General features: G+C 31.4%; 7 protein-coding genes across 10 annotated transcripts; 2 read left to right on the plus strand and 5 right to left on the minus strand.

Moving 5' to 3' along the window:
• Positions 1–239: 239 nt before the first annotated feature.
• On the minus strand, positions 240–3,037 carry LOC132912576 (chitotriosidase-1-like). Its single transcript, XM_060970096.1, has 5 exons — positions 2,879–3,037; positions 2,189–2,252; positions 1,338–1,999; positions 954–1,243; positions 240–865 (listed from the first exon to the last, which is right to left on the minus strand). Exons 2-5 carry the CDS (start codon positions 2,250–2,252, stop codon positions 427–429), a joined length of 1,455 nt encoding a protein of 484 aa, XP_060826079.1. The 5' UTR covers positions 2,879–3,037; the 3' UTR covers positions 240–426.
• Positions 3,038–3,608: 571 nt separating this feature from the next.
• LOC132912582 (large ribosomal subunit protein mL54) lies at positions 3,609–4,460 on the minus strand. Its single transcript, XM_060970104.1, has 2 exons — positions 4,244–4,460; positions 3,609–4,042 (listed from the first exon to the last, which is right to left on the minus strand). Exons 1-2 carry the CDS (start codon positions 4,329–4,331, stop codon positions 3,759–3,761), a joined length of 372 nt encoding a protein of 123 aa, XP_060826087.1. The 5' UTR covers positions 4,332–4,460; the 3' UTR covers positions 3,609–3,758.
• A 100-nt stretch (positions 4,461–4,560) lies between these two features.
• On the plus strand, positions 4,561–8,767 carry LOC132912572 (leucine-rich repeat-containing protein 49). Of its 3 annotated transcripts, none has more exons than XM_060970087.1 (7): positions 4,561–4,705; positions 5,052–5,218; positions 5,300–5,938; positions 6,039–7,297; positions 7,359–7,729; positions 7,830–8,066; positions 8,158–8,767. In XM_060970087.1, exons 1-7 carry the CDS (start codon positions 4,694–4,696, stop codon positions 8,359–8,361), a joined length of 2,889 nt encoding a protein of 962 aa, XP_060826070.1. In that variant the 5' UTR covers positions 4,561–4,693; the 3' UTR covers positions 8,362–8,767. The 3 variants fall into 3 exon arrangements, with proteins under 3 accessions (XP_060826070.1, XP_060826071.1, XP_060826069.1); XM_060970086.1 differs by lacking the exon at positions 4,561–4,705 and adding an exon at positions 4,725–4,932; XM_060970088.1 differs by lacking the exons at positions 4,561–4,705; positions 8,158–8,767 and adding an exon at positions 4,722–4,932 and having other exon boundaries at positions 7,806–7,929.
• On the minus strand, positions 8,674–15,013 carry LOC132912580 (uncharacterized). Of its 2 annotated transcripts, none has more exons than XM_060970100.1 (4): positions 14,840–15,013; positions 11,718–12,903; positions 9,589–10,100; positions 8,674–9,254 (listed from the first exon to the last, which is right to left on the minus strand). In XM_060970100.1, exons 3-4 carry the CDS (start codon positions 10,022–10,024, stop codon positions 8,977–8,979), a joined length of 714 nt encoding a protein of 237 aa, XP_060826083.1. In that variant the 5' UTR covers positions 10,025–10,100; positions 11,718–12,903; positions 14,840–15,013; the 3' UTR covers positions 8,674–8,976. The 2 variants fall into 2 exon arrangements, with proteins under 2 accessions (XP_060826083.1, XP_060826084.1); XM_060970101.1 differs by lacking the exon at positions 14,840–15,013 and adding an exon at positions 14,362–14,475.
• LOC132912574 (uncharacterized) lies at positions 13,785–16,537 on the plus strand. The gene is made up of 2 exons (XM_060970090.1): positions 13,785–14,919; positions 15,011–16,537. The coding sequence occupies exons 1-2, from the start codon at positions 13,928–13,930 to the stop codon at positions 15,846–15,848; spliced, it is 1,830 nt and encodes a 609-aa protein (XP_060826073.1). The 5' UTR covers positions 13,785–13,927; the 3' UTR covers positions 15,849–16,537.
• A 677-nt stretch (positions 16,538–17,214) lies between these two features.
• On the minus strand, positions 17,215–24,532 carry LOC132912573 (DNA ligase 4). Its single transcript, XM_060970089.1, has 12 exons — positions 24,410–24,532; positions 20,590–20,767; positions 20,350–20,507; positions 20,011–20,267; positions 19,614–19,928; positions 19,195–19,501; positions 18,991–19,120; positions 18,668–18,919; positions 18,427–18,612; positions 18,036–18,353; positions 17,705–17,947; positions 17,215–17,629 (listed from the first exon to the last, which is right to left on the minus strand). Exons 2-12 carry the CDS (start codon positions 20,758–20,760, stop codon positions 17,285–17,287), a joined length of 2,682 nt encoding a protein of 893 aa, XP_060826072.1. The 5' UTR covers positions 20,761–20,767; positions 24,410–24,532; the 3' UTR covers positions 17,215–17,284.
• LOC132912749 (general transcription factor 3C polypeptide 3) lies at positions 20,836–23,882 on the minus strand. The gene is made up of 4 exons (XM_060970443.1): positions 23,542–23,882; positions 23,273–23,476; positions 21,346–23,201; positions 20,836–21,237 (listed from the first exon to the last, which is right to left on the minus strand). Exons 1-4 carry the CDS (start codon positions 23,880–23,882, stop codon positions 20,957–20,959), a joined length of 2,682 nt encoding a protein of 893 aa, XP_060826426.1. The 3' UTR covers positions 20,836–20,956.
• Position 24,533: the final 1 nt, after the last annotated feature.

Consider the following 24,533-nt stretch of genomic DNA (forward strand, 5'->3'; position numbering starts at 1 on the left):
TTCAAGCTTCAAATGACTTCCGTTTATAAGCACAATTTAAAAACGATTCGAGATCGATTGGTAATTAAACAAGTTTTATATTTATTATCAAGTTAGTATAGAAAAAAATACTCACGTTTAATTAATTCTTAACTTTGTCCTCCAACCTTATTACATATGATTTTATTATTTATGGAAGGATTACATTTATGTAATTCTGATAATGGAAAGAGACGCGTAGGTAAATATGACAATTAATCTAATTGTATTGATTAGATTTTATATTGATTTAATATTGATTAAATATTAGTTTAATTTTATATAAGAACAATAAGATTTTTTTAAATAATTTAGTACAGCATGTGCTAAATACAGTATGTGTAGAAATGTATACAAAATATTACGTTCTGTTACAAAATATATATCGTTTGGTCGATTCGTATCGATCTAACAACCATGTACATTATATCTATAATTGCAACCATTAAACGATGTATCAAATACAAGACCAGAGGGGCAGTGGAATTTACTAATAAGATATTTGCCGTATGCTTGTTGACAATAGTAAAATATTGAACAATCTTTTGGATCCCGAACAAAACCTTCTTGCGTGCATATAGAATCAGACGGTGTTGATGATGGCAGTACTGTAGTTGATGATGTCGATGATGGTCTTGTTACAGTTGATGAATCAGGTTTAGGTAATTCTGTAGGAGTAGAAGTCGGAGAAGGAGGCGGAATATATCCTTTCAGTACCCTGTTTATGCTGCGCAGAAGCGGATATTTATCACCACATGTGCCATGAAAGTCATCTGTTTCGACGCTCCACATCATCATACCTCCAAGTCCGCTGGACATAACGTACTTGGCCTTCTCTTCAAGAGATCTAGGGACATAGATATATTATTTTCTACACATCCTTGTTTCTATATTTTTTATCTTTCTTTGTATGTTTTCATAAAGCGAATACTTACATGACGTCGTCGTATCCAACCCATTGGTTATCTTTGAAAGCATAAGGCACACGTTGTTCAGGCTCGCGTTGTACTGTCCATCCCTGCTTAATATACTCGCAGATTTCATTGTAACCAAGCATACCACTTTCTTGCGTATAAGGACCAGCCCTTCCAGGACCAATGGTTGAAGAACCTATCGTATTATACGCGGAATTGGACAAGGTAAAGGATCTACCGTAAGCGGGAACACCAAGAATGAGTTTGTCAGCTGGTGCACCTTGTGCAAGCCAATATTGAACAGACGAATTCTAAAACGTAAATGTTTCATTTCAGAATCAATATATCAAATATTTTATTATCAATTTCAATAAAAATTAAAGATAACTGAGAATGCGATTTTACCACGTTGAGCTTAGCTTGCTCTCCCGATTCCTTAGAGGAAGAATATAGAGGAGCGTTAATCGCTGCGAAATTGTTCCACGATCCATTCAAGTCGTATGCCATTAAATTAATAATGTGAGGATATTTTGAAACTTGCGAAATAAGGTAAGATTTAGAAGCTGAGACTTCGGCAGCAGCGACCGCCACACTGAGAATGTAACCATGTTTATCGAATTCTTCTCTTAATTCCTTCAACATTGCAACATAGTTTTCTTTGTCGGCTGGTTTCCCGCCACGCTGGTTCGGATATTCCCAATCGAAGTCGAAACCGTCGAAATCATACGTTTTCAAAAACTTAATCACGTTCTGAACGAATCGTGCACGTACGTTAGGATTTGCTACAACATTAGAATATTTCGTGGAACCTTCGTTCCAACCACCTATCGCTATCAAAGCCTTAGTTTCTGGATTCAGTTGACGAAGTCTGGTGAATTTTCCATAACCATCTCGGCCGTTTGGCAGATCTAGCCAGCTATCCAATATTCTAACATTACCATCCTCAGAAATACCAACGAAAGTATAAATTATATGAGTACATAGACTTGGATCTATGTCGGTCGATTCGAATTGTCCAAGTCCACGACGATAAGCTGCCCAGCTACCATAGTAACAAACTATCTTCTCTGAATATTAAAAACGGATTACGATATTATAACTTAAATTGCTTGATATGGCAATTACATAGAAGAACAGAACATATCTAGTATTACGAAATTAATGAACTGATTAAATACTGATAAGGAACTTCAAAAATACTAGATGTATCGATTATTAACTGTTTATTTATCAGTAATCATGTATTTGATACTTACTATCAGCCTTGATGATTGCAGCAGCGTACACTATAAAGGCAATTAGAAATAGTACCTTCGACATCTGAAAATAAGCAATTTTTTTAAGATAGTTCAGTTAATAATTGGAATTTCACAAAATTCCAATTATTCTGACAAAAAGAATATTAAAAATTCTCACTATAATTATAGTTTTCATATCTTCCCTTTCATATAAATTAAAATCTTTCAATTGTATTTATATCGATCTTTAATTTTTTGTTTAAATGATTATCGATTTTAATAAAACCATAGATATCATTCCATAAGTATTAATTATAATTAAGAAAATAAAATACGTGAAAGAAATTCTTTAAAATGGAGTTTGAATAATTATAATATCAAGTGTCTCGTATATACATATTCCGAATATTTCTTTAATTTAAAAATTGATACAGACGCGTATGTAAGACAAATTGCGATAAGTCGTGTCATTGCTTCTTTAACGTAAAAGTGAAATAAAATAAACCTAAAGCAAATAAAATGAATAGCTCTGTGAAAAGTAATAAGAATAGACAATATTGTTAAATGAGAATAAAAAATTTTTAAGTATATATTCTATGAAAAAATTTCAAAATTCCATAGTAAGTGAAAATTTTATCTGTGTCAGATACGACACTATATAAATATTGAACACAAAATAAAGTTAAATCAAGATAGAAGAAATATTACCTGTTCGAAAATTAAACTTTCACTTGTTTCAACTAGTATTGATATGTTATAAGATACTAGGCAATTTATCACCTCTTAGTTTAAGAAATATTCCAAATTCATTTATCGTGTACAGATATCGAGTAATAATTGTTTCCTTTACTCAGACCTTTATATACCTACCATACAAACTTCAATCGCAATCAGAACGTGTAATCGGTATAGATCATTATCGCAGATTGTCTTTTTCCCTTATATCGTTGTATATCCTCCACCACTCCACCAGACGTTTACTATGTTAAATATAACAGATCCTTTGTACGAAGAAAACATTATGATGAAGTTAGCGCAAACGTATTCACTAATGTCCAAATCAACGATAACGTGGTGTCAAAAATGCGAAAATTGCAAATATTATATTTGCTAGTATCGTATATAATATTATGGAAAACAATTAGTTTGAACACGGTGTCTCAGTATTTCCTCATGTTGCATTACTTATCAGTTGTTTCCGAAGAATTCGTGAATCCGTGATTGTTCTAAATTAAATATTATGAAAGTTGATTTTACTGTCGGATGATACTTTCCCAACAAATTTCGCGCGCAAAAATATCTGATAAAAAGCGTAAATATGTACCACTTATCATTTTACTGTGTTATATAGGAAGTTTATATTATTTACATACTTATGAACACAATCTTAAACATGATACTATAAGATTTATAAGAGTATAGTTCAAAACTCACATAATTTTTATAAATACAGTTTTATTTATATATATACATACATTTCATAAGATTTTAACAATATTTTAATAAAATTATCTGCCACTAAATTATTGTAATGAAGATGAAGAAGATAAAATGAAATATTATTATAGATTTGGAATTTATAAAATTTTTAGAATCGTTTGTTTTTCATAATTTTATTGTTTCTTATCTGTGTCATTTTACGTATATACCTCCAATACTGTTTTGTGTTTGGGTCTAAATCTGATAATTTTAATGGTTCAGTTCTAATTTTCCACAACCATTCAGGATATTCAGAATCTGGCTTTAATTTTATATCTTCTCCTTCTTTATAAATGTTTGATCCACATACATAATTCAACAATTTATTGACATCTTCTTCAACTGGTAACTCTATTTTTTGTTTAGTTCCTTTTACTTTCTTTTTATCAACAACTAAAAAATAAAATAATGTATTTATGAAACCATTTGACAAAAATGAATACATAAATATATAAAAAAAAAACAAATTTTGTAATAGGAAGTAACAATCTTTGTAAATTAAACAATATAACATGTATAACATAACCTCTACTTTTGATATGAACATAGAATGTTAAACTTATACATAATAATTTTACTAAAATGTATTTTTACCTGCATAATTTTTCACTTGTATTGTATATTGTATAGCAATAATATTTTCTGTAATTCTAGGTAATCGCAAAATAGATAAGAGAGACATGGTATTAACCACGATGATATAAACGGGTGACGACACTCATATGCCGAAAGCATTGAAGAAATCGTTCGAAAATTGAGTCGTGAAATATCAACATGGAATACAAGGAAGTTCACGTTCTATGCATGAGTAACATACTATTAATATTTTAGACGGAGACAGAAATACTCTGTCTGTCTCGCAAGAACGAGAACTTCGATATCTTCCACGTTGATTTTTCACGATTAGACACAATTCAATTTTCGGATGGTTTCCTCTAGCGAGTGTCAAGACCTGTTTATACGATCGTCGTGGCCGCAACTAATGCAGTTACATCTATGATAGTTATTCTTTGCTATAGTTATTTCATTACGCGGAACTTTTAAATGTTGACAACGGTAATAAATCAAATGCGCAATGACAAACAATAATCGTTAGGCTTATGTTAGACTTAGTTTTATCACGATTTAATAAAAAATCCTTAGTAACTAACTATAGACTATGACAATATCAATATTCTTTTAAATGATTAAAATTAATTTTATGATCCTGTGGAACAATATACTAACTTATTCCTTTATGTTTCAGTTATGTAATGCCAGTAAGCAGCGATAGAGTAACACGGGTAGGTTTTTTAAGGATTTTTAATTCATACTTTTATTTTTACATTAATTTTCTTATACTATTATATCTCTTTTGATTTGTATTATAGGATAATTGAAATAATGTTATTTAATGTTTTAGTCAAAAACAGTAGGTTTTGCTATAAAAGGAATTAAAGGAGAACCAATAGTTAGTCATACAGAAAATCAACAAAACAATAATTTTTTGACAATTGCTCCTGCTTTACCTATTTTACCTGGTGCTCCTATACCACCAAAGTTATTTAAACGCCGTTATAATTTATTCAGGTATTTACTTTTTAATTAAAAATTATTTATAATTTTGGTATTAAAAATGTTTAAAGCTTTGTATATAAGTTTTACATATAGTCCAACAGATTCTCCATTTAACATAGAACATGATAAGATCGATGGTTCTAATGCAGTTACTTTACAATGGACAAGCGAAGGGAAGACTGTCATGGCAACAAGAACATCTGCAGAAAAAGAGAAAAGTCCTGACAGAATATGTCTCGATAGACGAGGACTTACCTCTTTTCCAAACATAATTGGGGAGCCACGTTTACGTTTATTATCTCTTCAACATAATCTTCTTACAAAGATTGAAAACTGTAATTTCTCTCAGTTAACAAAATTGGTGTTTCTTGATCTATATGATAATCAAATTGAAAGAATATGCAATTTTGAAATATTAGAGAATTTAAGAGTATTATTGATTGGAAAGAATAGAATAAAAAGAATTGAAGGATTAAAGCAACTTTCTAAACTGGAAGTTTTAGACCTACATGGCAATCAAATTGTACAAATTTCGGATTTAAATAATCTTGTATCCTTAAAAGTGTTAAATTTAGCTGGAAATAATATTAAAACAATAGGATACCATGATTTTCAAGGTTTAGCATCATTAAAAGAATTAAATCTCAGGCGTAATAAAATTAAAAAATTATTAGGTTTTGATGAAACACCACAACTACAAAAATTATATTTAAGCAATAATGATATTTACAAGTAAGCATTTTATAAACATATATAAAAGATATGATGCATGATGTAGTTATAGTAATATACTTGATAATTTATACTTATACTTGAATATTTATTATTTTAGAATTGAAGATATAGGAAATCTTGTTAAAGCGTTACAGCTTAGAGAAATAACAATTGATGGAAATCCTATAACATTGAATGGGGATTATGTTTCTTTCCTTGTATCATATCTACCAAATTTACAATTTTTATCAGCTATGCCAATCACTGAACAAATCCGAAGAACTGCTGTGGCATGGAGAACGACGAAGGAACAAAGTAATTCCACCTTTTTAAACCTTAGTACAGAAGTTTGTATGAATGCTCGAAGAGAGGAAATTATATCAAATGCTAAAATAAGTTGGGAACTTCTCAGATGTCATTCCAGATCATCCACAAATAATAGCAATAATAAAAACAATATTCGAAATAGTAATATTAATACAGTACAAATTCAGAAATCAAATAAATTCAATATATTAAAACCTAAGAACTTAGAAAAAGTAAAGTCGAAAGGTTTTGGGAGTTTAACATCTATAAATGAAAATATAGAAGCAACAAAAATAAATATAAAGAAAAGAAGTAATTCTAGCGATAATTTATTTCGATTAAAAGATACAACTAAAGCATATCCACTAGAATTTAAACTTCCACCAATTTTAGATTCTATTGTAGATAGTTTAATAAACAATAAATTTGATGAGAAAATAAAAAAAGATCTAACAAAGACGAAAACCGAAAGCGACACCGAGAGTACATCAAATAGTGATTCAGAGACTTTAGAAGGTCACGAAAATTTGCAAAGTTGTTTAAACTCTCATTTCTTAAACTCCGATAATTATGCTTCATCATGCAATGTTAGTAAAACTGTTAATAATGAAACATTTGATTCCATTAATGTTTTCCCATCATCAGAAATAGCTGATGAAGAGGATAATCAGCCTTATGAAATATTGAAGTCTTCTAAGCTGTTAATGAATGAGAAACAAGATTTAACAAAAATATCTCAAAGTACACAGTTTCACAATCAGCATGGTCTAATTGATTGTCAATCAAAATCAAGCATTGATTCTTCTGGATATTGTTCTTTAAGTTCTAAAACTAATAGCATTGATAGTTGTAAGTCAGTATTGAGTGACCTTAGTACCTCATCTACTACTAAAAATATATTGCAAAAATATAAAAATTTAGAAAAAGACAAGAACAAGGTGAAGAGTGCACAAGGGAAAAAAATAGTATGTTATAAAAGTAATAAAGCAGCAGCTGTTAGAGCTAAGTATAAAGCCGTTACACCACCAAGTCCAATCCCATTACAAAATACATTAAAAGAAAGAGAACAAGGTATGAGGAAATTATAATATCTGTATTATGTTATTACACTTATATCTTTATTATTTTATAGGAGGGGATTATTTAATAGAAATAGTTGGCCGATGTTTGAATATTTATGGTCAAGGTGCATTACGTTTTATTGATCGACTTTGGGACTCTTCAAAAGCTCAAGACGTTAATATAGTTAAATTTAATTATGTACAGTTTAATGATGTAGCCAAAGTGTTGTGTAAAATAAAAAATAGATTTCCAAATTTAGAACATTTTATGTTCAAGGAAACTAATATTAGCTATCTTGGACAGCTCAATGCATTAGCTGAAGTGCAGGGATTAACAAGTATTCATATAGAAACTGGAAATCCAATTATATCAAAGGATTGGAAAGTTTATGCTATATTTCGGCTAGCTCACTGGGGCTTAAAAATTATCAATGGAAAAGAAGTAATTGTTCCTTAACTTTTCTTATAAGTCTGTATAACAATATTAAAAGCCGAGAATTACTAATTCATATTAATAGAATTAAGAATTTTTTTTTTCACAGGTTACAAATGAAGAAATTGATTTAGCAAATGAAGAATATGCTGGTCTTGTTGATATTGTGATGTGTTCACTGCCAGAGTCTTTATTACAACCTTTATTACAAAGACTTCATTTAGAAAAAGTGCAAAGACAAACTGGAGAAATTACTGCCAAACAATTTTTACTTAACAGTGATCCAGCTCTAAGAAGCGTTGTTGCTAAGGAAGCATTGCAATGGAGAAAAGGAAGTATAACACAGGTAATCAACTATTCAATAAATATTTTTAAGATGAAAAAAAAATTTGAATTCAATTCAATTTGAATTTTTAAATAACTGCTTTTAACTGCAGGAAGATCTTATTTGGAGACACAGAGGAAAGATACATTTACTAAATTTAATAAACCTTACTGTAGATGCAATACAAAAGTTACAACTACTCGAAAACAAATGGCCAAGTATTTTATATGAAATAATTCATACTACCTTGTTTGATTTTTCTGAAATGGACGAATATATGAAACGCTGTAGTAAAACACTCGAAACTGATAAATAAAAATTATATCAGTGTATAATTTATTGTATATAATGTATGAAAAAGAGAGAGAGACAGGATTGATAAAATTGATTTAAATACTTTTCATAAAATTATACAGAATTATTGTTAAATAAGCTTACATAATCATATAAATTTGTATGAATTCACAGAATATGTTTTTATGTATTCACATAGATCTATTAGTTTGATACATATAATCTTAGGATATACTATATTTATTTGTTTTCCTGGTTGAACTTTTCTGATATGTTTAAAATATTTGCAATAATAAATGAAAATGCCATAATATTCAAGTTTTGTATAATTAAATCTGATTTTATGTAAGATTTTATTGTAATATTAATATACAATGATGTATCTTATGTATGTATATGTAACAAATTAGAAATTTGTTAATTGGAAAGATATGTATAATTCTTAAAATAATACTTAAAAAAGAAAGATTTACAAGCACATATAGATTGCATTTCATAAGAAAATAATTTAAATTTTTGAAATTTTTTCACTTATGTCATAATTACTGCCCATAAGTATATGTCAATAAGATTTATCAATTCATAAAAATTCCTATTTACAATAATGAAATGCAATTTCATACAGAACAATCATTCATCACTTTGTTCCAATGATAGATTCTACGCTAAAAGAGATCGTCGATTTCTTCTCCAAACAAGGTCCACTTTTAGCAGCAGAAATATTCTTTTGATCGTTCACAGAGGAAGTAAAATTGTTAAAACTTTTCTTCATCTTACGAGGTTCTGCGACCTGTTCGAACCACGGAATCGTGGAATACATACTTGGGAAGGGTTGTATTTTTTTCGAACCTTCGGATTCTTGTTTGTATTCCTGATTTTGTGACAAACCATTCAATAATGGAGCGTCTGCGGTAACTGTAATAAAAATATGCTATTAATGTACAAAAATACCAAATAAAAAATGCTAATATCATAGCAAATAGTTAATCGACGATAATAAAGTATTATTTACGATTCTCCAGAGTTTTACGTATGTTAAAAACAGCTGTCGCCATACGCGCGATACTTTTTACGACTACCTATGAATCCTCCTCTTTTTGTAGTTCAAATAATATCAAAGAATACATGTAAAATCAAGGAAGACCATAAAATAGGAAAAAAATAACAATTCAAACGCGAGAAAATTGAAATGAAAGATATGTTTTCTTTCTATTGGTTTACTATATAAATACTAACTATAAATACTAACATGCTGCAGGTAAACCGTGAATCGTTTTCAATCCATAGAATCCTTGAGTTACGCTAATGCTGGTTTGCGTAAAATGTAATTGATGACGTTGAATATTCTTCCCTCTTCGACAGACTGGTGTTTGATCTGTTTTCAGTAGATACGGCGAAGCAGACGTATCAATCGGGGTGTGACAAACGCTCGAAACATTTTCACCGAAGAAATTTCCTTGAGCCTGTTGTTGTCTTCTAAGTGCAACTTGAGCGGCCATCACCCGTTGCCTCTCGACCACTAGCAAACAGCAAGGACAACGACAGTCCTTCCACGCACATGATCTCTTGTGACCCTTCAGTCCGGAAATTACACCGTGGTTCCTACATCTAGCGCACTTTGGACTCCTCAAACGTTGCTCGATTCCGGAATTCACTTGAGTCGAATTACCGCTCTCGGTCTTCATCTTAAATCGTTGTGATACTCCGTACAGAGAGTATATCTTCTTCAAGATTTCCACGAATAATTACTATTTCTTGTTTCTATCGCATAAAATTTATTCGTGGAATATTATAAGAATTATTGTTGGAATTATACGCTGTGCAGTATATGTTGGTACAGCATTTCATATTTACAAAGAGATTCAAGAAGTTTCTAATAATCACTACGTTTATGGATTATCGATTCTTCAGCACGATCGGTCTGTTAATAAATGTGACGAAGTTAAATATTAGCTAGTGACAAAATTTGTATATATTTCATGGAAGAAATCACGTGAATTTAAACTCGTTCGCCGATATATCTCGCGAAACACCCGTCAATTTCCCTTGTTTCCAGCTTCCTGTAAGATTCTACCCGATGAAACAGTCAGTGTACACTGTTGAATGAGTTATATACATAGTGGAATCTTTTTCCCTCTGTCGAAGGAGGTGTCTCCGCATCTCCTCCTACCAATTCAAAATGTATTTTTAGAGAAGGAACATGTTGGGATTGGCTCGAAACGCGATGTAACTCCGCCACTTTTGTGGACCAGGAGCCAATCGAGGCCAGCTTGGATCTCGTTCTTCTTATTACTGTCAACTTGTATCACCTCGAGAAAAAGGCAAAGATCTTCGTTAAACCCGTACAACTTCTTTGATTACGGCCACCGTGACGGAATCTTACGGATCTTCCGTAAGCAAATAGGCACAGAGAGCGGTTTTATACAAAACGGCTAAGATTTATCGAGCATGACTCCTTGCGGGCAACAGAAATGCGTGTGCTTATTTACCCTTACTGACAAAAACAATTTGAATGAGACGCATCGATTTATCATCGTCCAGATTAAAATAAATGATTCCTGTATTCGTTCTTCTTTACACTACAAGTATATTATTTTTGAGAATTTAAGAATCAAAATACAACGATTAACAAGTATCGTATTTTGTAATTTGTATATCAATTTGTAGAAAAGAAGAAATAGCATATAAAGTTCTGTTTAGTTTCCCTTTGAAACCTAAACCTGACGCTTCCTCTCCATCCGTCAGAGTATATAGATTTTTATCCAAGACAAGGGAAGAACATAACATTCAGGTTTCTCCAGCACTTAACTGCTGCCGGAGTCGAAAGAACACTCATACGTTAAGAAAACATACTCGAAACTAATATTAACTGTGCGTTGGCAACATCCGAGAGGATCGTATTAACGAGCTCTTAAAGCAAGATCACAGAAAGAATGCCATGTGGCCGCAGCTGGCGGTGTGTACCGTTGTTAGCCGAACGTGATTCTCACTCTTCTATTTTTGCAGTACGGAATAGGACGAAAAGGGGCAGGAAGATTGCACTATCCTTCGCTTCCCGATACTCGAACGATATTATATTTTTAGTTGTAACCGAAAGCGATCTCGTCTTCTTGGACATTCGATGACGTCTCCACGGGTGAACTTTAGTAGCCATTTTCCACGTATAAACTGTAACTCTCAAAAGATTCGTATTCGACTAGTCACTTAAATGAAATACTAAGATTTAAAATTCGAATGTCGATGAAGAAAAGATCGTTCTCTTAAAAGAAAGATAATGCCTGTTAAAGGAATTTCTTTTTCTTCGTAGACGATGAAAGGAGCGAACGATCAGACAAGTTTAAATTTACATCGACGCCGGTAGGCACGCGTGAAACGTACCGAGGAATTTGCCCTAATGAGCGTGGAACGAAGGGGTGTCACTTTAGACGTTTCTCCGTTTTTCCTATCGGACATGGACAGCTTTGCTCGAGGGTGTTGTCAGTACGGCAAATATGTTGACAGGTCATTCAACATCTTCCCATCGTTTGCTCGTGGTGGAGCCTCGTTGAAGATGCATGACTGAAGAGATGTTGCACCTCGGAATATCCATAGCTAAGATTGGCCCTCCTCGAGACTGTCCTTGCGAGAACAACGTGCTCAACGAACCAAGAATTTTAACAAGAATTATTAATAACGAGATAAGATGAGAGCGTAAAATGGGGGGAAAAAAGAGAGAGAAGAAACGAAAACGTTTTCTCCTAATTCACTTTGGGATTAAAAGTAACTTTAAAACTATTTTAGAATCGTATTAAAAAAGAAGAGGGAATGACAAAATTGAAAATCGAGTATCAAAAGTAGGCAATGTTCTTGGCCTTTTGACAACTTTTCGACATTTGCAAGTCGACACACTTTGCATTTGTTCGCGTCCTGGGGGCTGTACGCGAAACACGGTAACCCGAAATCCTGGTATACAAAAATTAATAAATCCATCAATTTAACAATTGCAAAAGTCCCCCACGGTTGAAATCCTCGCGCGTGCCTCTCAAATGCACGCTCGTCGGAAGTGGAACGAAACGTGTGGGCCTCGAAGTTACAAACATGTTATGTAATTCAGAATTCAAACGATAAATTAAACAAACAAAATATCGCGACAATAAGCAATTAACCTTCCCGAATAGTTCAAAATATATGGTAAAATTTACGTAGCAGCGACGTTGCGATATTTGTAATGCGGTCGTTCACGAAAAAAGTATAAAACTTCTCGATTTTAAGCATCGTTTCATTCATGTAAGGTAAGGTGCGTTGCGAAGATGTATATTCGCACGTTTTAAAGATATTCTAAGAAGAGTGACTTTGAAATGCAAATAACAATTCAGAAATACAATTCTTGAAAAACTGTATCATACAACGATAGAATATTTTTAGTTTATTGCCGATACTACATTTTTCTCACATAGTTGTAACGCTGCCGAACAACCAGTGATCAAGCTCAATAGCGATGCCCCACTGTACCGATAATTTTGTTTGGTACTTAAGCAAGTTTATCGTGGGTTTCACGGGAATGCTCTTCTTTTACGTGGTTTTCCTGAAAGAAAGGTAACTTTCAGCTACGGGAACGAACCGAGAAAGCAAACACAACCATCGTAAAAATACGTGTGTTACAGGGAATACAGTTGCCTATGCAAACCAAGAGCAAGAGAACTCTTACGGCGTAAAGGGGAAAAGTGAGTCACGTTGGTCATACGAGCGAGATTTCTTCCATGATTTTTTCCTCTTGTCTTTTCTTTTTTGTCAATTAATAAATAAGTGTTCTTATTATGTATATATATGTCTACATACTGATATATGAAATTGATTATAATATCCGAAAGGATATCGCGCATCGTATGACCAGCAATATCATGTGCATAGCATAATCATAAGTTCTAATACTTAGTACTAATTCCTGTCCTTTAGACGTTCAGACAGATGCGACTGCAGAGAAGGGTAAGCATGAAATCATCGATAATATTCATTGAGAGATGATATTAAAAATTCGATAAAAATGTTATTGTCTTCTATACAGAGCTCGGATCAAAACCTATTCTTGCGGCTGTAAAAAACGTTTGGACATGTAAGAACGTTCTGCCGCAACAGTGATAAGACGCTCGATTTTTTTTCGTATTATTTTAAAAAATGACATATGGCTTTTAGGGTATAGGAAGATTCGGGAATGTTTCCTGGAGAACGACCCAGCTATCGTATCGAAGACCGCATTTGTGTTAGGAAAAGGTCTTCCTAAAAATGACAATGGTAATTTCGACTTCCCCAGCAAATCGCTGTAAGTCTTACCATCGTGAATGATCTTCACGATTCAACAATTCAGTGATCTCGTGGTTACTTCGATTGCAGACGTATCATCGGTAAATTGCATGTGCTGTGTAACGTTGTTCAATCAGAAAACCAAGGTAAGCGAAAATGTATTGTTCGAGAGGAATGCGATCGTATTAACGACAAGAATTTTTTACGTGAATTAGCCCACAGAATCAACCACGAACGTACGAAGAAAACGACTAAGTAGACACTGTATTTATCGCCATTGCAGTGGCCTCGTATGCCCCCGGAAGTTAATGAAAAAAAGAAAGAACAGACAACATTGCGTTCACCTACGCGTTTCTCAACAGGCTATTTCTGATTATTGGAAAATGTGCGATAAATCGGTGCATGGTGAAAATAATATTAAAGAGGCTAAAATACATCAAGAAAATACAGGCGGGAAGGAAAAAACCATTAAAATGACTCATGAACATAAAGAAGAAATATCGAAGAAGCATGATAAATATGCGGCAGAAGAGATTGAAAAGGATATGGTATTAAAATCAGGATGTAAATCTCCGTATGTTTATCCTAATAAGCCTTGCAGTGATTGCAGTATCTCTTCATTATCTCTACGAATAGCTGAAACTAAACACGAAGAGAGCGAAAGTATTAGAAAATCGAGTAATTTCAAACACACTTGTGATAGTAATACGAAACATTTCTTAATGTACATGCAGGAAGATACCTCTAGTGCTTTGGAAAGGAAGAGTAGCTCGTGTAGAACTAGTAAAATCGATATATCGTACGAACGTTCGAAGAAAACTTCGAATGGAAAATGTTCGCCAAGTGGCACAAATTTCAGCGAAACCACCAATACAGATGACTATATGAATTCAATTTTGTATTACGATATAGGAAAAAAATGTGCATCTACTGCTAAGAAAAAATCATCAAAAGATTGTTTGGAGATTGAAAAAGGCATTGAATTAAAATTGACTCCTGAAGCAGAAATAAAAAATACAGAGAAAATTAGTTCATATCAAGAGTCGGACACTGATGAAATCAAAAGTAACTTTTCGGACAACACGCGGGTGTACTCTTTGAAACAAAAGCAAAAATATAATTCAAAACGTCCTATAAATAAATCGGTTACAAAATTGCAAAAGAAACTTCCATGTCGTAACATTGAAATTATTTCAGACATGCAACAGAAAGATACTTACCCTGTTTCTTGGTATAAAAATACAGTGTATCAGAGAAAGCTGCCAAAATGTCTTTGTCAGAGTTGTTATTGCGATACAAAGTTAGTTACGTCACTTTTTAACATTCGTCAATACACTGTAATATAATACTAAATTTTATTTCTGTTACCAAAATGCATTTTCTCTTTTCAGAGCACGTAATTATGATGATTTCCGATGGAGTAGCAGTAAAAAACAATCCTTTTCACATTTGCAGCCCTATTCTTCGTTTCAACCACGATACAATACGTTATCTATGAATTTGCAACCACAGAGGAATAATTCTTCATATGAATGTCTAAGGACGAAGAAAAAAATTGATTCAGTGGCCGATTATAAATTTTCACTGTCTCATGAAACTCGTTCGTCGAAATTCAAACCACAATCGATGCAATATAAAGAGAAACCGACTTTGGTCATCTTCAAAAACAGAAGATCCAATAGATCGAGGAATTCGACGAATTCGTTATATAGTTCTTCGAGCACTTCTACAAGTACTATTAAGAGACCTGTTCACGACAATTTAGTTACGTCTCAACGTTCAGCCTATAAATCATCACGTTATACGATGCCTTCGAGTGATCAATATAAGCATAATAAGAATAGCGCAAAAATAGATACTACTTCTCCGTTGTCTTCGTCATCAAGCTTATCATCGTCCAAACGATTTCATTCTTGGACGGTATTACCACGAAACGCTGTTTATCATAAACAAGAACCGATTTCTTCCTCTTCGTACACGGACGTTCACAGATGGAGAAGAAGATACCCGGAAACGAAGAAAAGGACCAGTTCGTATCTTTCATCCACTACCTGTTCTTGCTCGTTGTCATCGTTATCGACATTTAGAGATTATTGTTTAGAGGAATCGGAGAAGGAAGCAAGGCAAATTAAAAAGTCGCGGAGAAAACAAAGATTTCGTGCACAGAAGAAGGAAATAATATACACGGATGAACGTCACGTTAGATGGAATATTAAGAATATGCATTAGGACTAGAAAAGTAAAAGGAAGAAAACGAACAGTTACATGAAAAGCTTACGAAGAAAAGAAATATTGATGTAAGAAGTATATCTTAATCATAGGTACACGTAAAGAAATCACAATCATAATTTATGCCTCGATATTATTTAAATAGAAAGTCCACGCAACAACGTTGGTAAAGTAACATTTGTGACATGCTCTATTCTTTTAGCAGAACCATCGATAAAGACATAATTCAAGCGTGAACTCGGTTAAATCATAAATTTATCGTGTGACGATGAAACGTAAGCAACAACAGTAACGAGTACACGTAATTGGCAGGTACCGAGTTAGCACTGAAACTCCGTGAATAAATTGGACGTGGTGCAAAGGAGTGACGCGTCCCGTTGGACGTTTGGAAAATCTGAAACTCGATTAATATGCGTCGTGTCCGTAGGTGAAGAGTCTATAAGTAGATCTTCTACGGACACGAACGTCAGTCATATTCATATATTATGTTCTGACCTGGTAGACGAAACCTTCCTTTACGCTAACGAGATATCTGCAATGGTTAACACTATACATACATCAGGCAATGCCACGATATACATCTTTGCCAAATATCTCAACTACAATTTCGTTGTTGTGAAAAAAAAGTTAAAGGATTCTTTCGCTTTATTATGTGTAATCGTAGACTTTTGAATGAAGAGATCTTTCTTTTTCTTATTATTCGTAGATAATGTATATTCGTCTCTTCTATTTGATAAAAATCTATCTTTATAACATTATTGTGATGTATCGTTTTTCATAATTTTTATGAAAGTTAAATAAAATATGCTTACTATTATCATCATAGTTTATAAAATATGAATCAAAGTTCTTTTTCAAATTAGTGATAGGAGTTGAGTGGTTGTTTAGGTTGAAAAGAATTTCAGAATGACTCTTGATGTCGTATCGATGTCTGTGCATACAAAGTCTTTTTTCCAAAGTTCTCTCGTCTTAATCTACTCGAGAATCTCTCTGAATGGCAGGCTTTGTAAAGGAAACGTCGCAGCTGCGTCCCTTTCGCCTCGTATTTTGCACGCATTCCGATGAAATAAAACGAGAACAGCAAGGGTGCCGACTTCAACCGAGAAGAAATATTTCGAAACGGGATGTTAAATGAGCGAACTGTCCAACTGTCACTCTACCTAGTACCCAGTTTCTTTAGCACTTAACGAAAATATGAGCCAAAATGAATCTATATATTTTCGGTGTTCATGTTACAAATATACGCGTAACGCTTGTACGTTAGATATTCTTTGTTAAAAAGACTCTATTCTAAAATTATATTTTCACTCTTATTCGTCGCTTAATTTCGATGAAAAAAGTAGAATTATATAATCCAATGTGTAAATTTATTTTTGAATGAATTGATTTTATTTACATAGATATACATATCTGAAAATCACTTAATCTATCAATATTTATTGGACCAGGTATACAGAATAAGGAATAATTGTATTTTGTTTAAAGCACTCTCTGATCCATTCACTTCTAATAATTGTTAACGATGCCTGGGATTTATTGTCAATTAAATTTTGCAGTTCAATACCGGTGGAATTATTATTGATAAAAATATTTGTCACAGAATCGTCAATAGTTTCTCTAATAGTACCACCCATAAAATGAAATTCAAATTTTGATAAATCTGATGAATCATAAAAATATCCCACGATACCACGAAATAGAGAATAAGGTGATATTTCACTATCAAATAATTCTTGATCTATTTTTTTCATTTCTGTATAATCAAGTTTAACATTTTGCTCCTGAAATAATTTTATATAAAATTTAAATTACCTACAGAAAATTGATTTAGTAAAATAAGTAAATGAACGTGATACCATATCTTCGACTTTTTTGAACGAACGTAATAAACTCTCTTCGTCAGCATCTATAGTATAGTGATCATAATAATCATCGTAATATTGTGCTAATCGTTGTTTCGTTGATTCACGACTACATATCAAATCCCATGGTAAAAAGTCTTGTAATGACGACCAATTTTCTTTTTTGGTAACCCGTCTAAACCAATCCAATGTTACCACATCATACTTTTTACTTTGTATGATGCAACTTGCTCTTACCTAAAGAATTTTATTCGATATGTCGACCATTCGAACAGTATTAATTGTTAAATTAAGATCTAAAGCTGATAGTAAATAGCACATTTACCGTTTTAACGTTACCAACAATAATACAGTAATTTTCTTTTAAAGGGTTTTGTACAACATTTGCTCTGTGTTGCACAAGAATTTCTTCAATCTCTTCTTTAGGTAACTCATCGACGCCATTTATCACGCAAATTTCTTTATCGTCAAAAAGTCGGGTAAGATGAACCGGTGGATTGTCATCAATGTTTGGTTTCATTGATTTCTCTTCATATTTTATTGAACGTTGTTTCTTTGTCTTACGTACTTTACTTTCACGTGCTTCTTCTATATCTTCATAAGATACTTCTCGTTTTGTTAATTTCTGAATTGGTTGCGTATCCTTAAAAATAACAAAAATATTTGTTATTTATATTGTAATGATATAACATGTAATAAATCATTCGATTATGTACCTTAATTAATAATTTCAAATTATCAGTTGTACAAACGTCATACCACGGTTTATCAGTTCTAACATCTATAACTCTAGGAAATCGTAAACTGTATCCGGTTGGATAATTATTACTACATATCATTTCCGATGCTTTTATGGTCAAAATGATGGAATTTTCAGGACGAATCCATAAATTTGGCTCAACCTAACATATTAAAATGATACTAAAATATAACGAATATTTACATCCGACAACTCACCTTGGGAGGCACGACATTTTCAGGTCGTTCTGTTTGCCACTTATCTTTAAATATTCTTCCAAGTTCTTCCAATGTATTCATAGATAAACCACTGTTGACTGATACTACAGATAAAAATTTTGTAGGATTTTCACCAGGAGGTTTTGTAGAAGCTACACCCATTAAAAAGCTATTTACTAAACCCATAAGTTTTCTATCGTAATAACCACCGAGAATAATTAAATCTATATCGTGTACCAAACCTTCAGAATACTAAAAGATTGTTATTTATAGTAACAAAAAAAAATTATAACAATGTAAGCAAATATTATACAGAATATTACCTCAGCTTTTATTTTATAACAATCAGTACCATTTCGTACATTTGGTTTATATTTACTATCACATTTTTTTACTACAATTCCTTCTTCTTTATTCCTAATACTTTCATTGAATATTTTACATAATTCCTCGCTTAAAAGCAAAAATTGTATAAATTTACATGTAAAAATTTCTTTTTTCTTAAGCTGTCAATCATAACCAATTACCTTCTAGAAACTTTAGTAGATTTACATAATAAAAGACAACCTTCTTCCTCTTTAAATACATCTTTTAAAATTTCAAGTCTTTTTTCATAAGGTTCATTATTAAGTAAAATATCATTATGCATAATAATATCAAATGCAACAAAACATTGTTGGTAAGGACTATCTTTTGTGAGCTTCTTAACATCATAGTTCATTCCCTTTGAGCCTAACAATTTCCTTTCTTTATGCCAACCCATTAATTCACCATCTAAAATGACTGATTTTACTTGAGGATTTAATAATCGACCAAATACACCGCTCATAAAACCTAAAATGTATAATTTTGGTACCATCATAGAGATCATGTCATCTTTACAAAAATATGTATTTAGTTTAATTTATATATAACATGTTCTAATCAAATTGCAACACACATATACCTGCAGAACTAGTTTCCCCAAAACCAGGCTTATTTGTAATATCATATCCTTGTCTTGTAAAATACTTATATTTGCCATCTTTCATATGTATTTGAGATCGTTCGCCATCATATTTACATTGCACAAAGTATTGTTTTCTTCCATTAAAAAGTTTCTCTACATTTTCAATTTGACATTCTTCTAATAACATAGGCTTGAAATGAGAAAAAACTTGAATACCATGATGATATCTCAATTGAGGATCATATAATGTGTCACAAATTTGTCGCAAATTAGATGATACATCAAACAATGAATTTGCATCTGAATGAAAAACTAAAAAAACATCACTGTTAAATGATATTGTTCTAAATATATTTTTTTTGTATATTTTTAAAGTAATATACAGAAAGTAAACCTTGCAATATCTTTTTCGTTCCAATATCAAGATTCAAACTTTTTAGAATAATTCGTGTTATCCATTTAAACTCTAATGCGTTTGATTTCTTTAATAAATCTTTGAACGTTTCATTTCTTTTTAACGATAGATTATCGAGAATAAAATTGATTTGTTCTATTGTGATATGAGAAGCTTCACGTTCAAAACGATTTCGTAAAACCCGATAAGCTTTATCCGCAAAATTGCAACGTGTAATATTCTTTGCAGTTGGAATTCTAAAACATTTTAGTTCCTTTTAAGATTTATGATTATAGCACACTATTAATACTAGGAAAAAATAAATATTAATAATCTTACTTGTACTGTTTAAGTTTAATTGCATCCTTACTGTTTTTCCCTAAACAAAATATACGAATATAAAGATCGGCAAGAGACTTTTCTTTTAAATTATATGCCTCACGTTCTCGTTCAAGATCTGGTAAGATTAATCTTAATATAGGAAAGAGTGAAACGTCCTGTAAAAGAATTTTATTGAAATATTATGATTTTAATACATATAATCATTAACAACTTTAATTTAAAAATTCAAAATTTTACCATATCTGGATATTCAGTTTTTAATTCACGACCCATATTACGACATTTCTCAAAGAACTGCTCCAAAATATCAGCTTTCCTAGATATTTGTGATTTCCTAGTTTTAGAGATTTTCTCGAATATACCGCACAATTCCACAAATTCAATTTTACTGGCTAATGTTCCATTCATTTTGTTCCTGTATAAAAAAGAATAGAACTCATTAATTATTTGAAAGATAGAATCAATGTAATTTAGGAGATGAGATAGTTCATTTATAAAAATCGTTTAATTTCTATAAAAAATATTTACATCTTTATTTACAACGTAACATAAGTTTATAAATCATATACAGTAATAATCATACATCGTAAATAACTTTCTTAAATTAAATCGTAATATAATTTTCAAGATACATTCTTGCTAATAAATAGTTTTCAGACTGTAGATAAATAAGGTGTAGATTAAAGGCAGCTTCTTTTCTTAAATCTAAAAGATATGAATTCTTTTTAACTAAATCTCCAGGGTCCTTATCAAGTACTAATTTATAAAATTGTACAGCTGCTGGTAATAAACCAATTTGATGAAATGCACGACCCATATTGTAGTATGTTTCTTGTTCACCATCTTCATTACGAAGTTGAGAATATTTCTTCAAGAAAGCAATAGCTGGAATAGAAAATAACAAATATTTAAATGTTTTTTTTATGCATATATTTCCTAAAACAAGATATTAAATAAATTATAATCTATGATTTATTTTTCAGCTGTAATTACCTTGACTTACAAGTTGATTTTTTTTAGAAGAAAATTTCTGGCATGCCATTTGTAATAAAGTTACACCAATAAGTAATGCCAATAAGGCACTGGGTACTACTTTGAAAAGAGAAATATAATCATTAAGAGCATATTTATATGTTCCCGAGATAAGACAGTTGTTTGCATGCATTATATGCAAGTATGAAAACACATCTTCCCTTCCAAGGAGCCGCATGATAAATCTATTGTGTCTACAATCTTCTGCTCTTTGCACAATAATATTTAATAAATTCCAAGAATTTGGTTCCTGACAAACGCGTATTAATTGTCGTACAATATTATATCCATGATAAGAATCATTGTTGTAAATACAAGAAAGTAAGCATAAAAACATAATATGAGAATTCCTGTTCTCAAATCTTTTAGATGTTAAAGCACTAGAACAGATTCTTTGTAGTAATCCATACTTTCTTAATGTACAAGCCAATTTACACATTTGCAAAAGTAAGAGAAATTCTTTCTTCTCACTTAATTCCGTATTATCTAAAAATGATGGTGCATTTTCTTCTTCAAGTTTTTCGCCACAGGATAATCGATGAAGTTGCAATGTTTCCAAACGTTGTCGTACTGCATATGCTCTAGTTATTCCATTTAATTCAACTTTGTTTCTTATGTTTGCGCAGTGTCTAGAGAAAAGTAACATACCAGATTGAAAATATTCATCATACTTTTTTACTTTGAAAAGGAGTAATGTCCTTTGATATATTACTTGTGGATCTAAAGTATCTGACTCTGGATCTTGATTGAGAACTTCTATTGCTTTGTTGTATTGACCTTTTAATTTATACAGCTTAGCTAATGCTGTTCTTGCACCTAAATGTTGAGATGATAATTGTCTAACAATTTCATATGATTTTATTGCTCTTTTTAAGTCTTTGCAACCAACCCAACATTCCGCATGTCGTAACCATACTGCAGCTAAACTATAATTATTACTATTGACTAATACTTCTAATAGCATTAAAGCGTTTTTAAATTCTTTTTTCCCCATTAAAGCTTCAGCTATATCTAAAAAGAGATCGCCAGAAATTTCTGGATTTTCATTTAAATAGAAGTCGGGTAAAAAATTCTCAGCTAATTTAATCTGATTCAATTCAATAAGTATTACAAGAAATTTTGCCTTCAAGTCAACAACAACATTATCTGGCACTCCACAAGATTCTATTTCACATATATTGCTATCTTCTAATTCTTCTTTCTTATCATTTCCAAATCTTTTTATTATTAAATCAGAGTCTTGAGTACCATCAATGGTTTTATATTTTACCCAAATGCTGGTGTATGTGGTTAAAATATTTAAACTTCTTTTAAACTTTTTTAATGCTATTAATATTTCAGTCATGATATTAACTTCTTCTAGAGTAATGAAACTAGGACATTTCGAAAAAATATTTTCCATTGCCTCTAATGCTTGTTCATTATTGTTCTCTTCCATGTATCGTTTAGCTAACATTTTAGCATACTTAATTATGTTTTGACCATCTTCAGGTTCTAATTGATGAACTAACTTCAAAAATCCTTTTAAATAAGCTCTTTTATCTCCATTACGATCCAAAAGTTGAGCTCTTGTTTCATATAAAGTTACATCTTTTGGGTTTGCCTGAATTGCTTTATTATAACATGTTATAGCTTGTTTTATGTCTCCACCTTCAAGAGACATATTAGCCAATCTCACCCACTGATCTGCATCTTTTGGACTAAGATGCGCTGCTATCAAAGCAAACTGTAATGACTTTTCTGGTTGATCTGTTTCATATATCATTGCTAATGTATGAAATGGTTCTGGAGCACTTGGTACTTGTCTATAGAAACATTGAAGAATTTATATTGTTTTATTTATTATTATTTAGGAACGATACATCATCATTTGAAAAAATACACCTGCCTGATTATTTCCATACATATCTGAGCAGCTAATTCTGTATCTCCTCTAGCATATCTTAAATTTGCTTCACCCATAAGACCTTGCAGAACAGGTGGAAGTGTCCTTCTTTTCCGTCTATGACGTATTTGTCCTCCACTTTGTGGCTTTGATGCTTTAGATTGAATTGTTTTATTTGTTTCTACTTCTTCATTTTCAAAATCATTTCTAAAAACAAGAGTTTGTTTACTAGGAATTTTATAAGAATACACAGATCTACATTAGGCCACTACCTAGAAAAATCAAATTCTGCAGTTTCTAAATCTACATCTTGATCCATTCTAGAAGAATATTCAGAGAATGTCAACTCTCCATTTAAAAACTGCTTTGTTAATTGATCCTCTTCATCTGCAGTTATTAATAAATCATGATCTTCTTCTTCTGTGGTAATATCCATAGCAGAAGTACTTTGTCTCGAAAAAACATCTGATATAACATTTTGTGGCACATCTTCTATTTCTAAAGCTTTTGCTTCAATAAATTCTGTCATATCAACATTCATGTTATTTAAGGCATTTTCATCTAATTCTTCTATAATCACAGGAGCTATTGCATTTTTTTCATCGAACGCCATATTTTTATCCTTGAGCTTTTGATATATATTATATGCACTAAATGTTATTATCAAATTATCCACTTTTCAGTCACACAACAGAACACTAAAATAAATATAAGACTAAACTTATGTATCTCTAAGTTTAAAGAGATTTACACATTAAATAGAGATAATGCAATTATCACACATAATATGTGATATATGATATGAATAATAAAAAATATATTATTTCTCAATAAATTATTATTGGTGTACAATAAAAATATATTAAAAATGTTTATTGCAAGCTACTGATTTTATATACGTATTAAGAGATATTTACATTATAAATATACAAATATTAACATTTACAATGCATGTTGATCGCATGAAACATAAATGTCATACAATATAGATATTACATCTACATCATATCGTTAAAATACTTTTCATATAATATTATTAATAATTTATACACATTAACATTCGTGTACTTATATTGTAAATTAAATATTTATAAGAAATAAATGTATATAAAAGGTTAAGTTACCACATAAATTGTTTACCTTTTATTAAAGTTCTAGTAGAGTGATTAATATTAGATTCCTGGCACAGATATAACTTTATAAATATACATTTGTCTTAAACATACAATTATTATATTTTTATTTCTGCGTCTACAAGATAACA

The sequence above is a fragment of the Bombus pascuorum genome, chromosome 12 (genome assembly GCF_905332965.1).
Source record: "Bombus pascuorum chromosome 12, iyBomPasc1.1, whole genome shotgun sequence".
Classification (NCBI taxonomy): Eukaryota; Metazoa; Arthropoda; class Insecta; order Hymenoptera; family Apidae; genus Bombus; species Bombus pascuorum.